The sequence below is a fragment of the Carassius carassius genome, chromosome 13 (genome assembly GCF_963082965.1).
Source record: "Carassius carassius chromosome 13, fCarCar2.1, whole genome shotgun sequence".
Lineage (NCBI taxonomy): Eukaryota > Metazoa > Chordata > Actinopteri > Cypriniformes > Cyprinidae > Carassius > Carassius carassius.
The window spans coordinates 13,594,219-13,607,648 of record NC_081767.1 but is presented as its reverse complement, the minus strand read 5'-3'; the positions used below and the strand labels follow the sequence as shown (position 1 = coordinate 13,607,648).

The 13,430-nt window shown below is 40.7% G+C and overlaps 1 protein-coding gene across 2 annotated transcripts in view; it reads left to right on the top strand.

Annotated features, from left to right (window-relative positions):
* mthfsd (methenyltetrahydrofolate synthetase domain containing) overlaps positions 1-13,430 on the top strand; it is a 164,073-nt gene that overhangs the window by 116,940 nt on the left and 33,703 nt on the right. Inside the window, exon 7 of one of the 2 annotated variants that reach the window (XM_059564782.1) lies at positions 1,730-1,855. The exons of the other annotated variant lie outside the window; for it this stretch is intronic. Within the exon in view, the coding sequence (XP_059420765.1) occupies positions 1,730-1,855 (126 nt within the window). The remainder of the gene's footprint in view (positions 1-1,729; positions 1,856-13,430) is intronic. 2 annotated transcript variants of the gene reach the window in all.

Genomic DNA, 13,430 nt, shown 5'->3' with positions numbered 1-13,430 from the left:
CAATTAAAGAAACATTTACTGAAGAACATGGTTGGCAGTTCCATCAGCAGAAGTCAGCTTCAGTACTCTCAATGGAGTTTGTAGGCCGATCTGTGTACAATTCAAAATGCCTGGCCTTGTGACTCTAGGAGAAGGAATACACTCAACATGTGTTCACACCTGTTACTCTTAAAAGGTTAGTTCACCCAAAAATGAAAATTATCTCATTAATGACTCATCCTCATGTCGTTCCAAACCCGTAAGACCTCCGTTCATCTTCGGAACACAGTTTAAGATATTTTAGATTTGGGCAGAGAGCTTTCTGTCCCTCCATTGAAAATGTATGTACTGTATACCGTCCATGTCCAGAAAGGTAATAAAAACATCAAAGTAGTCCATGTGACATCAGAGGGTCAGTTAGAATTTGTTGAAGCATCGAAAATACATTTTGGTACAAAAATAACAAAAACTACGACTTTATTCAGCATTGTCTTCTCTTCTGGGTATGTTGCGAGTGTGTTCATAACACTGCAGTGTAGTAATGTCCGGTTCACGAACGAATCATTCGATTTAACCAGTTTTTCTTGAACCAGTTCATCAAATCGAACTGAATCATTTGAAATGGTTCGCATCTCCAATAAGCGTTAATCCACAATTTACTTAAGCTGTTAACTTTTTTAACGTGGCTGACACTCCCTCAGAGTTAAAATAAACCAATATCCTGGAGAAATGAATTTACTCAAACAGTACACTGACTGAACTACTGTGAAGAGAGAACTGAAGATGAACACTGAGCCGAGCCAGATAATGAATGAAAGATTGACTCATTCTCGAGTCAAGAACCAGTTGCATCGGTTTTAATGACATTTTAATTTTTGCGTGAACTAACCCTTTTACTCTTACCACTTCTAAAAGGATATATATATATATATATATATATATATATATATATATATATATATATATATATATATATATATATATATATATATATGTGTGTGTGTATATATATGTGTGTATATATATATATATATATATATATATATATATATATATATATATATATGTATATATATGTGTATATATATGTATATATAAACCAATATACAAAACCAATAAAGAATGCATATATATATATATACATAAGGATATGATAAGTGCAGGGCATCCTCTCCTCAACTTATAGAGAGATACAACAACAATCAGATGATAAAAGCAGGTAATTTTTAACTCTAAGGAGAGCAGTCTCAGTACTCAGTTGACATTGAAGAGTGATGCTGAGGCTTTGATCGGAAGCGCCTAGTATGTGCAGCGTTCACATGCGCATCCGTAGACTAGTGCAAATTAATTCTACCATGTTTTAAATTGGAAGGATGTTTTATCATCACTAACATGTTTTAACAACATATTTCTATCAGGTCTTAGCATTTTTACAGCATGTCTTAGCAAGTCACCAGCAGTACATTCTTAGTAAATTTTAGCACATGTTTTACACAAACCACACTGATAGTTACAACCAAACATTACACCAAGTATAGGATTCTGAATCACGTTTCAGTAAGGGCCTGGGTACGCTGCAATAGCTGTGGGAAACATGAATTCTGCTCTCTACCAGAAAATTCTAAATGAGAATGTCTGGTCTTCAGTCTGTAAGCTAAAGCTCTCACATGCTATATATATATATATATATAATTTTTTTTTTTTTTTTTTTTCTTCATATTTTTCACATCAACCTGATTTCTCTGTTTAGGTTGTGGACATTCCTGAGGAGCTCATTGAAAGTCATGACCTCACAGTTGACTTTATTCTAACACCAACAAGAATCATCAAAACTGAATGCACACACCCCAAACCACAAGGCATCATTTGGTCAAAGGTATCTATATCTACATTGTCTTAAAATTATGTGAAATGTACAGTGGGGAAAACATTTATGTGATCCCCTACTGATTTTGTAAGTTTCCCCACTTACAAAGAAATTAAAGGTCTGTATTTTTTTACGGTAGCTTAATTTTATATAGAGACAATAGAGACAGAATATCAACCAAAAAAATAAAATAAAAAAAAAGGTCTGAAATTGATTTGCATTTCAGTCAGTGAAATAAGTATTTGATCCTCTACCAACCAGCAAGAATTTTGGCTCCCACAGACTGGTTATGTGCCTATGTGGAACACAGATTATTCCTGCCACTATAAGAAATTACTCCTAATGCCAGATTATAAGGTGTATAAAACACCTGTCCTCACAATCTGTATCTTCCATTTCAACCTCTTCCGCCACCATGGGCAAGACCAAATAGCTGTTAAAGGATGTCAGAGACAACATTGTAGAGCTGCACAAGGCTTGGATGGACTAAAAAACCATCAGCAATAAGCTTGGTGAGGAGGAGATAACTGTGAGCTGGATTATTTAGAAATAGAAGAAATACAAAACAACCATCAGTCAGCCTGGGTCTGAAGCAAGGTCTTGCCTCATGGGGTAAGGATGATAATGAAAGGTGAGTAATCAGCCCCAAACTACACAGGAGTAGCTTGTTAACGATTTAAAGACAGTTGGGACCACAGTCAAGTCAAGTCACCTTTATTTATATAGCGCTTTAAACAAAATACATTGCATCAAAGCAACTGAACAACATTCATTAGGAAAACAGTGTGTCAATAATGCAAAATGACAGTTAAAGGCAGTTCATCATTGAATTCAGTGATGTCATCTCTGTTCAGTTTAAATAGTCTCTGTGCATTTATTTGCAATCAAGTCAACGATATCGCTGTAGATGAAGTGACCCCAACTAAGCAAGCCAGAGGCGACAGCGGCAAGGAACTGAAACTCCATCGGTGACAGAATGGAGTAAAAAACCTTGGGAGAAACCAGGCTCAGTTGGGGGGCCAGTTCTCCTCTGACCAGATGAAACCAGCAGTTCAATTCCAGGCTGCAGCAAAGTCAGATTGTGCAGAAGAATCATCTGTTTCTTGTGGTCTTGTCCTGGTGGTCGTCTGAGACAAGGTCTTTACAGGGGATCTGTATCTGGGGCTCTAGTTGTCCTGGTCTCCGCTGTCTTTCAGGGATGTAGAGGTCCTTTATGGGTGCTGATCCACCATCTGATCTGGATACAGACTGGATCTGGTGGCTATAGTGACCTCGGAATAAGAGAGAAACAGACTAATATTAGTGTAGATGCCATTCTTCTAATGATGTAGCAAGTACATCGGGTGTTGTGGGAAGTGTTCCCGGTTCCGGTCTACCTAATTAATGCAGACTAAAAATCCTTTAACGGATTTGGATATTAAAAGCATATTAGTATGTTATGTGTAAGCCAGGTTAAAGAGATGGGTCTTTAATCTAGATTTAAACTGCAAGAGTGTGTCTGCATAACAGTGAAAGCTAACACCATGTTTCCTGATGATATCTCCCGTGTGTAAAACATAAAGTGTGAAGAGTAGCGGCCCAAGTACTCCATACTGCACTTGTGATCGATATGATACCTCTTCATTCACTGCTACGAACTGATGGCGGTCATATAAGTACGATTTAAACCATGCTAATACACTTCCATTAATTCCAACAAAGTGTTCAAGTCCATGCAAAAGAATGTTGTGGTCAATTGTGTCAAATGCAGCACTAAGATCCAATAGAACTTTTAGAGAGATACAACCACGATCAGATGGTAAGAGCAGGTCATTTGTAACTCTAAGGAGAGCAGTCTCAGTACTATGATATGGTCTAAATCCTGACTGGAAATCCTCACATATACCATTTTTCTCTAAGAAGGAATATAATTGTGAGGATACCACCTTTCTAGTATCTTGGACAGAAAGGGGAGATTCGAGATTGGTCTATAATTAACTAGTTCTATAGGGTCAAGTTGTAGTTTTTTGATGAGAGGTTTAAAAACCGCCAGTTTGAATGTTTTGGGGACATATCCTAATGACAATGAGGAATTAATAATAGTCAGAAGAGGATTTATGACTTCTGGAAGCACCTCTTTTAGGAGTTTAGATGATATAGGGTCTAACATACATGTTGTTGGTTTAGATGATTTAACACAGTGGTTTTCAACCTGTGGGCCGCGGCCTCCTAGTGGGTCGCGGTGGTAGTGGGCCGACAATTACTATTAAAAAAAATAATATTGTTAACATATGTAAAAATTTCTAAGTCATAACATAATAACATCATTTCATACATGTAATTAAATAACAAAAATACCTATTAAACTGTAACTGTTGTTTTCTGTTCATTGCCAGTTCATTCTAGGTCTGTGCGATTAATTGAAATCGTCATAAAATCGCGATTTGAGTGTGCACGATTTCTAAATAGCTTTATAGCACAATTTTCCGCGGCCCGACCTCCCGCAGTATGCTATCTGATCAATGCAACGCGCCTAGCGCGAGAACAGAAAAGACTGTGGGCATATGCCTACGTAACTCCAGGTTCACACACTGTCTGTGATGCGTCTTTTTTCCGAGCCCATGTTAACGGATCTGAGCGTTCACACTGCACGCGGTAAAATAAAAATGTGCAAAAATTAATATCTAGCACATGAGCATTTAGAGAGTTGTGAGTGCACAGGACGCAGTTTTAGTGAGTGGAGACAGGTTTAACGTTGGTTTTGTGACAGAGCAAAGGAATTCCGCGTGGAGCAGAGAGATTCGTGCTCGCGCATTATTTTAATGTGTTTTCGCGTTACAATAAATCGCGTTCTGTACTGCATACACATACTGTTACGCACTGCAGACGGAGTACATGTGAACCTGTATAATGTATAACAAATCTATTTCAACACCTGAGGCACCGCTACAATTAATGGGCTCTATGAACAATGCATGGCAAAAAAGGAAAAAAAAATTCCCTGCACACAGGATTTATTAATATTTTTGCCATAAGTCTATACCTTTTTTTTTACACCTTTACTTAGTGATTATTTTGACTAATGTCTGTTCTGGAAATATGTTTCAAATTCATCCTGAATGCTTTCATGACTTTAAAGCGTTTGTGTTTGTCAAAATCTTGATTAAAATCGAAATCGTAAAATTGATCAAAGAAATCGCAATAGTTTTTTTTTTTTTTTTTTTCATATCGCACAGTCCTAGTTCATCCAATAAAAACAATTAACAATCTAGCTTCTGAGTACTAAGTTATTAATCCAACAATAGCGGGGCCAGTTAATTTTTTTTTTTTTGCAGTGGGCCTCGCAAACATATGTGTTTGGTTGTGTGGGCCGCGAGATGAAAAAGGTTGGGAACCACTGATTTAACAAGTTTATACAATTCCTATGGTAGAGAATGGGTGTAACTGTTCCTCAGGGGTTCTATAGTGCACTGTCTGATGCGATACTCTAGCTGACGGCTGAATGGTCACCAAGCAAAACATTGGTAACCCAATATGCTGTAGAGGTGGAAACATTATGCTTTGGGGCTGTTTTTCTGCTAAGGGTACAGGTAGAATTCACTGCACTGACTGGCAAATGGATGGGGGTAATGTACTGTAAAATCTTGGACAAGAACCTCTTTCCCTCAGCCAGAACACTGAAGTTGGGTCATGGATGGGTCTTCCTGCATGGCAATGACCCAAAACATACTGCCAAGGCAACAGAGTGGCTTAAGAAGAACATTAAAGGGTTAGTTCACCCAAAAATGAAAATTGTCATTAATGACTCACCCTCATGTCATTCCAAACCCATAAGACCTCCATTCATCTTTGGAAAACAGTTTCAGATATTTTAGATTTAGTCCGAGAGCTTTCTGTCCCTCCATTGAAAACATATGTACGGTATACTGTCCATGTCCAGAAAGGTAATAAACCATCATCAAAGTAGTCCATGTGACATCAGAGGGTCCGTTAGAATTTTTTGAAGCATCGAAAATACATTTTGCTCCAAAAATAACAAAAACTACGACTTTATTCAGCATTGTCTTCTCTTCCGGGTCTGTTGTGTTCACACGTTCACAACACTGCAGTGTAGTGATGTCCGGTTCGCGAACAAATCATTTGATTTAACTGGTTCTTCTTGAACCAGTTCACCAAATCGAACTGAATTGTTTGAAACCGTTAGCATCTCCAATAAGCATTAATCCACAAATTACTTAAGCTGTTAACTTTTTTAATGTGGCTGACACTCCCTTTGAGTCAAAATAAAACCAATACTGAAGGTGAACACCGAGCCGAGCCAGATAACGAGCGAAAGATTGACTCATTCTCGAGTCAAGAACCGGTTGCATTTCTGGACATGGACAGTATACTGTACATATATTTTCAATGGAGGGACCGAAAGCTCTCAGACTAAATCTAAAATCTTTAACTGTGTTCCGAAGATGAACAGAGGTCTAACGGGTTTGGAACGACATTAAAGACATAATTTTCATTTTTGAGTGAACTTACCCTTTAAGGTCATGGAGTGGCCTAGCCAGTCTCCAGACATCAGTCCTATAGAAAATGTGGAAAGAGCTGAAACTTCAAGTTTCCAAACGACAGCCAAGAAACGTAAAGAGGGGTGGATCAAAATCCTCCTGAGATGTGTGCAAACATGGTGACCAACTACAAAATACATCAAAATACATCTTACCTCTATGCTTGCCAACAAGGGTTTCTACACCAAGTACTAAGTCATTTTTTTCTTGGGGATCAAATACCTTTTTTACTCACTGAAATGCAAATCAATTTCTAACCATATGTTAAAATAAACCTACCATAAATATTACAGAGCCTTCATTTCTTTCTAAGTGGGCAAACTTACAAAATCAGCTGGGGATAGAATAAATATTTTCCCCACTGTGAATTCATGAGAACGTGATAAAATGTTGTGTTGACGTCAAATTAACTCACTGGAATTCAATTCAATTCAAGTTTATTTGTATAGTGCTTTTTACGATACAAATCAGAGAGGATCCAGGGCTGCTTGTCTCCAAAAATTTGATTGATGAGGGTCATAAAAGTCATCTGTTCTGGACACCTGTTTGTACACCCCCCTCCCCTCCCTGTACAGCCAGTGACCTCAATATGAACTTATGAACCAAGGAGGAATTTCGGAGGGAGGGAGAAGTTGTGGGAAGCTATGTGCTTTTTTTAAACTTTGAAAAGGGGCGAAATCATGAAAATGGTGTGAGGGAAGATGTAAGAGTCATCTGTAAGTATCTCATGTATTCTGTGTTTATGTGATTCACTGCACAAGGATCGTAGGTGGTGGGCGTGTCCACCGGCGTTTGGGCGGAAGTGATAGTGGCTTATATGTTTTGCTTCACTTTCACCTGGGATAATCAATGGGAGTTTGACACAGAGAGGGAGTGAGCCTGAGAGCGAAGACTTTTCTGTTGACCGCACTTTCACATGCACGCAGCACTTTATTACTTGGTAACTGCAGTACCAGTTGTATTTTTACATGTTGAAGTAGCCTACAATAAACGTTTTGAAAGGATCATCGATTGGAACTGAGTTTGTGCGCGTCGCAGTGTTTACAGTCTCTCAGGCGTTAGTCTCTCGCGACTGCAAGATTTCCCCTTTTTTTTCATTGCCTAGTCTACAGCCGCTACATTAAGTCAACAGAAAATCTTTTAAACCAGAGTGTTGTTCTACGTAAACGAACTGTTCATCACGGATTCCGCGGATCATAACGGAACACTTTGGAGGTCAGAGGAAACACAGAAGCTACCGGCCACAATCAATACAGCAACAGAAGCGGTATGTACTAAAACTACGTCAATTTGTGCTGTGCCAGTTGTTTGTTTGAACACGGTATAAAGAGGCTGCTGCCGCTCGTCCATTGGGGACGCATTGTTGCTTGCTGGTGTTTATTGTTGGTCTTTGAATGTGGTTTATGACGCAGCAGTTGATTTATTGGTGGATGGATTGACGGATTGAACTGCGTGGATTCTTTGAAGAGTTGTGGTATATTGGGAAATGGCAACAAGTGAATCAAAATCAAATTCAGATGTCAATGGTTCAGAGATGGATGAAAAAAGGAGAGAAATCAAACTCACTGCAAAAGCTTTGGTGAACAAAATTGAAACATTACAAAAGGAACGTAGGAAAAAGGTTCATCAAATTAAAACTCTAATACAGACAATAAAAGATCTTATGCAAAAAGATGATAATGCCTCACAAGTGCGTTCTCATTTGGAGAAAATGAGTCAAATGGTGGATGAAACTACTACGTTACATGAATCTGTAATTCCCATACTTCCTGAAGAGGAATAAGAAAGACAAAAGGAATGGTTTGTGAATGTACTAAAATGTCACAAAGGATTTATGGAGGATGTAAAAGGATGGCTTTCTGAAATTGGGACACAAACAAGCCGGACCATTGCTCACAATGCCACAAAGGATGCACGAATGGAATCGATGCACAAGTTGGATGAACCTCATAATGATAAGGAGTCTGATGTTTCAATTCACGCTGAGCAAAGTGTTCAAGCCCCTGAAGCAAATGATAATATAGAGCCCAGTGATAGCGTGTCAAACATTGGGAGTAAATGCTCTAGCATTGGGCAGAGCTCGAATGGAAAAAGGTCAATTGTCTCAACAACATCATCAGCACGCATTACAGCAGAGGCAGACATGGCTGCTCTCATTGTGAGACAAAAATTATTAAAAGACAAACATTCATTAGAAGAGCAAGAGGAGCAGCTAAGAAAAAAACGGGAAGAGTTTGATCTTGAAGTAGAAATAGCTGCATCAGCGGCCAAAGTGAATGTGCTGAGAGGCTCAAGAGGGTCTCGTGTTTCAAGTAAACTATCTGTGAAGTCCAATGGCATGAATTCTTATCAAGAAAGGGGACAAAAGAAAACTGAATCACTAAGTGCTGATGCAAAATCATTTGTGCCTGATACAAATATTTCTGTGCTAGGACAGCTCAATCCACGTGTCTTGGGTACAAAACCTCAAGTGGAAAATGTCATTCAACCACCTCGACCCACATCGTCTAGACGCCCAGAAGTCATGGGACATCAAGATACAGTACAATCACGTCCACTGTTTCAGCACAGGAGTCAACAATTGGCAACACAGGTAACAAGTCACAGTGATCAAAGTCAAATAAGTACGGTGTTGGAAAAACAAAATGAGATAACTGCTTTATTGGTTCAGCAACAGTCTCGTTCATTGTTGCCTAAAAGAGATATTCAGATTTTTGATGGTGATCCTTTGCAATACCATACCTTTATCAGGGCTTTTGAGCATAGCATTGAAGAGAAGTCTGACAATCCTAAAGACTGTTTGTACTTCCTTGAACAGTATGTGAGGGGGTATCCAAGGGAGCTCGTCAGAAGCTGTCAGCATATGGCACATGACAGAGGATATGCCAAGGCTAAGGCTTTGCTGCAAGAGCATTTTGGTAATGCACAGAAAATTGCTTCAGCCTACATGGAAAAGGCTCTTTCTTGGACACCAATAAAATCTGAAGATGTGAAATCTCTACAGGCATATGGTATTTTTCTACGAGGATGCTGTAACACCATGGAGGATGTTGAATATATGGAAGAGTTGAACATGCCTACCACTATGCTGACCATTGTAAAAAAGCTACCCTATAAACATAGGGATAGATGGAGATCTGTGGCTTGTGAGTTGCAGGAAAGGAGTGGCCGGAGAGCTACATTTGGAGATATTGTCAACTTCATTGAAAGACAAGTGAAGATTGCAAGTGATCCGCTATTTGGGGATATACAGGATTTACCATCAACAACAGCAAACAAGGATATAAGGAAATCTAGGTTTGAGCCTAGTTCTAGAGTAAAGAGGAGTAGCTTTGCTACCACCATCTCAACAGTGGAAAGGAAAGTTGAACCTAGAATAAAAACTGAAGAGGGAAGTTCAGCTGGTATGAAGGCTTGTATGTTTTGTGGAGGTGGGCACACATTGGATCTGTGCCACCAGTTGGAAAGGATGGTGCATAATGAGAAGATTACTTTCTTAAAGAAACATGGTGTGTGCTTTGGCTGTTTGTGCATTGGGCACATGAGCCGAGACTGTAGGAAGCGTCTCTCATGCAAAGTGTGCAGTCTGAAGCATCCTACTGCACTCAACATTTACCCAAAAGAGAAAGAAATTAATTTAGTGCAAGTCAAAGGAGAATCTGAGACAGCAGTGGGCAGTGCTCTGATCTCCGTTCAATCCAGTGGTCTCACTGGGGCCGGTGACCCAGACTACGCTCCCCATAGTTCCAGTACAAGTTAAGCCTAGGAAAGGACATAAAGTGTTGATTAACTATGCCTTCTTGGATCCTGGGAGCTCAGCGTCATTCTGCACAGAGCGGCTGATGAACAAGCTTAATGTCAGGGGACGAAGAACTGGTATTCTCCTACGGACTATGGGTCAGGAGAAGTTCGTTGGAAGCCATATTGTCTCAGGTTTGGAAGTGGCTGAATTAGATAGCGGTTGTTTTTGTGAACTGCCTGATATTTATACGCAGAAAACCATGCCAGTTCATCGAGGTAATATTCCTCGCCAGCCAGACCTCCAACGATGGCCATATCTGAAGCATGTCCAGTTAAGGGAGATTGACTCAGATGTTGACCTCCTGATTGGATGCAATGTCCCTCGAGCACTGGAGCCATGGCAAGTCGTTCGAAGCACGGGGGGGCCCATATGCAGTCAAAACGATGCTGGACTGTAAATGGACCTCTTAGAGGTGTTGAAAGTAGAGAAATTACTTGTGGACAGCCAGACGTCACTGTCAATAGGATCTCTATTGCAATCCTTAATGATTTGTGGAAGCAGCAGCTAAAGGCAGATTTTCCTGAGTGTCATCAGGATGAGCAGATGGGGTTATCAAGAGAAGACTGTCAGTTCATGGAGCTTGTTACAAAATCTGTCAAGCTGGTGGATGGTCACTATAGTGTTGGCTTACCTTTAAGAAAAGGGGATGTAAATATGCCAAACAATAGAAGAGTTGACGAACAGCGTGCTATGAGCCTCACAAGGAGGTTTGAAAAGGATGCTCCATTTCATTCTGATTACACGACATTTATGAATGATATCATCTCCAAGGGCAATGCAGAGAAGGTGCCAATTGAAAATCTGGATCGGAGCGACAGCAGGGTATGGTATATACCACATCATGGTGTATATCACCCAAAGAAACGAAAGATCAGGGTGGTTTTCGACTGCGCAGCTACATTCCAGGGAACATCTTTGAATGCTCAGCTCCTACAGGGACCCGATCTTACCAGCATGTTAATCGGAGTCATGACCAGATTCCGAAAGGAGCCTGTTGTGCTCATGGCAGACATCGAGGCTATGTTTCACCAAGTCAGAGTGCCAGCTGAGGATTCAGATCTGTTGAGGTTTCTCTGGTGGCCGGATGGAGACCATAAACAGAACTTGGTGGAGCACAGAATGGTTGCGCATCTGTTTGGAGCCACATCTTCGCCAAGTTGTGCAAACTTTGCTCTCAGAAAGTGTGCAGAAGATAACCGGGAGCAATTCAGTTCCAAAGCAATTGAAACGGTAATGCACAATTTCTATGTGGACGATTGCCTAACATCAGTGGCTTCTGAGGAGGAGGCGATAGCACTCTACCAGGACCTCCGTGCCCTTTGTTTGAAAGGGGGCTTTCAGCTCATGAAGTGGATCAGTAACAGACGTGCTGTGCTGGCAGCCATACCTACAATAGAGAGAGCAAAAGAGGTTAAGGATTTGGATTTGGACAATGACATGCTTCCTGTAGAAAGAGCATTGGGCGTACAGTGGTGTGTTCAGTCCGACACTTTTAAGTTCAAAATCCTCATCAAGGATCGACCCTTAACCAGAAGAGGGATCCTCTCCACAGTCAGTTCAATCTATGACCCCTTAGGAATTTTGGCACCTGTGGTTTTATCTGCCAAAAAGATTCTTCAAGACTTGTGCAGAAAGGATCTAGGTTGGGATGACCTTATACCAGATTTGTCTGCACAGGAGTGGAGAAGTTGGTTGAAGGAGCTCTGGCAGCTTGAAAGGTTTGAAATTGACAGATGCTTAAAATCAATGGATTTTGGGGAAGTGATTTCTGCTCAGTTACATCACTTTGCGGATGCATGTGAGAGTGGCTATGGAACAGTGACTTATCTTTTATTAAACAACATAGACAGACAAGTTCACTGTGCTTTCATAATGGGTAAAGCCAGAGTGGCTCCATTAAAGCCAATTACCATCCCTCGTATGGAGTTGACAGCTGCCATGGTTGCAGGTCGAATGGATGAGCTGTGGAGGAAGGAGCTGCAGATGCGACTTCAGGACTCAATTTTTTGGACTGATAGTACTTCCGTACTGAAGTACATCAGCAATGAGACCTCAAGGTTTCGTACGTTTGTAGCCAATCGGGTTTCAAAGATACTGAGTGTATCAAACCCATCTCAGTGGAGATATGTTAACACCACAAGCAATCCTGCTGATTTGGCCTCCAGAGGAGTAAAGGTGACATCACTCCTGAGAAACAACATATGGGTGTCTGGACCTCAGTTCCTTGTTGGGCCTGAGGAGGGGTGGCCTGAAAACCCAGATGGCTCTGTGAGAATCCCAACAGATGACCCTGAGGTTAAGATGGGCTTGATTGTGAATGCCGTGCAGGCTGAAGAAAGGATTGATGCAGTCACTCGCTTGATTAACTACTTCTCCTCTTGGACCCGTCTGAAGAAGGCGGTTGGTTGGTTCCTTAAGCTGAAGAGTCTACTACCATACTTCAGTCAGAAGAGAAAGCAATTGAGCGTGACTCTTGCTCATTCTGGCTTGGATAAGGACCAACAGGAAAAAAAAATAGCAAGAGAGAGGAAGATTATCAAGGCTCAGACTGGCAGTGGTCTTCTTTCAGTTGAGGAACTCAGAAGAGCTGAGATGGAGATTATTAAGTTCTGTCAGAGAAGGAGGTTTCCAGGAGAATTTAACAGCTTGCAAAAGGGAGAAAGTGTGAAAAGGACTAGTCACATTTACAAGCTCAACCCAATACTTGTAGATGGTGTTTTGAGAGTCGGAGGACGACTTAGTAGAGCAGCTATGCCGGAAGAAGCTAAGCATCCTGCCATATTGGCAAAAGATTTACATATTTCGGATGTAATTCTTCAGTACATACATCAAGAGGTGGGACATAGTGGTCGTAACCACATGCTAGCTAGTCTGCGCCAAAAATACTGGATCCCTGGGGTCAGTGGGGCTATAAGGAAAACCCTGTCGAAATGTATTGTCTGTCGACGACTCCATGCAGCTCCAGGGCGGCAGCAGATGGCAGATTTACCTCGTGACAGAGTTTCTCCAGATGAACCGCCATTCACTCGGGTTGGAGTTGATTACTTCGGACCTTTTGAAGTTAAGCGAGGAAGGAGTACATTGAAGAGGTATGGGGTTCTTTTCACATGCCTTTCCATAAGAGCGATCCACATTGAAGTTGCGTCATCCTTGGATACAGATTCTTTTATTAATGCTCTTCGACGCTTTACAGCAAGACATGGACAAGTATTGGAACTGCGCTCAGACAATGGAACCAACTTTG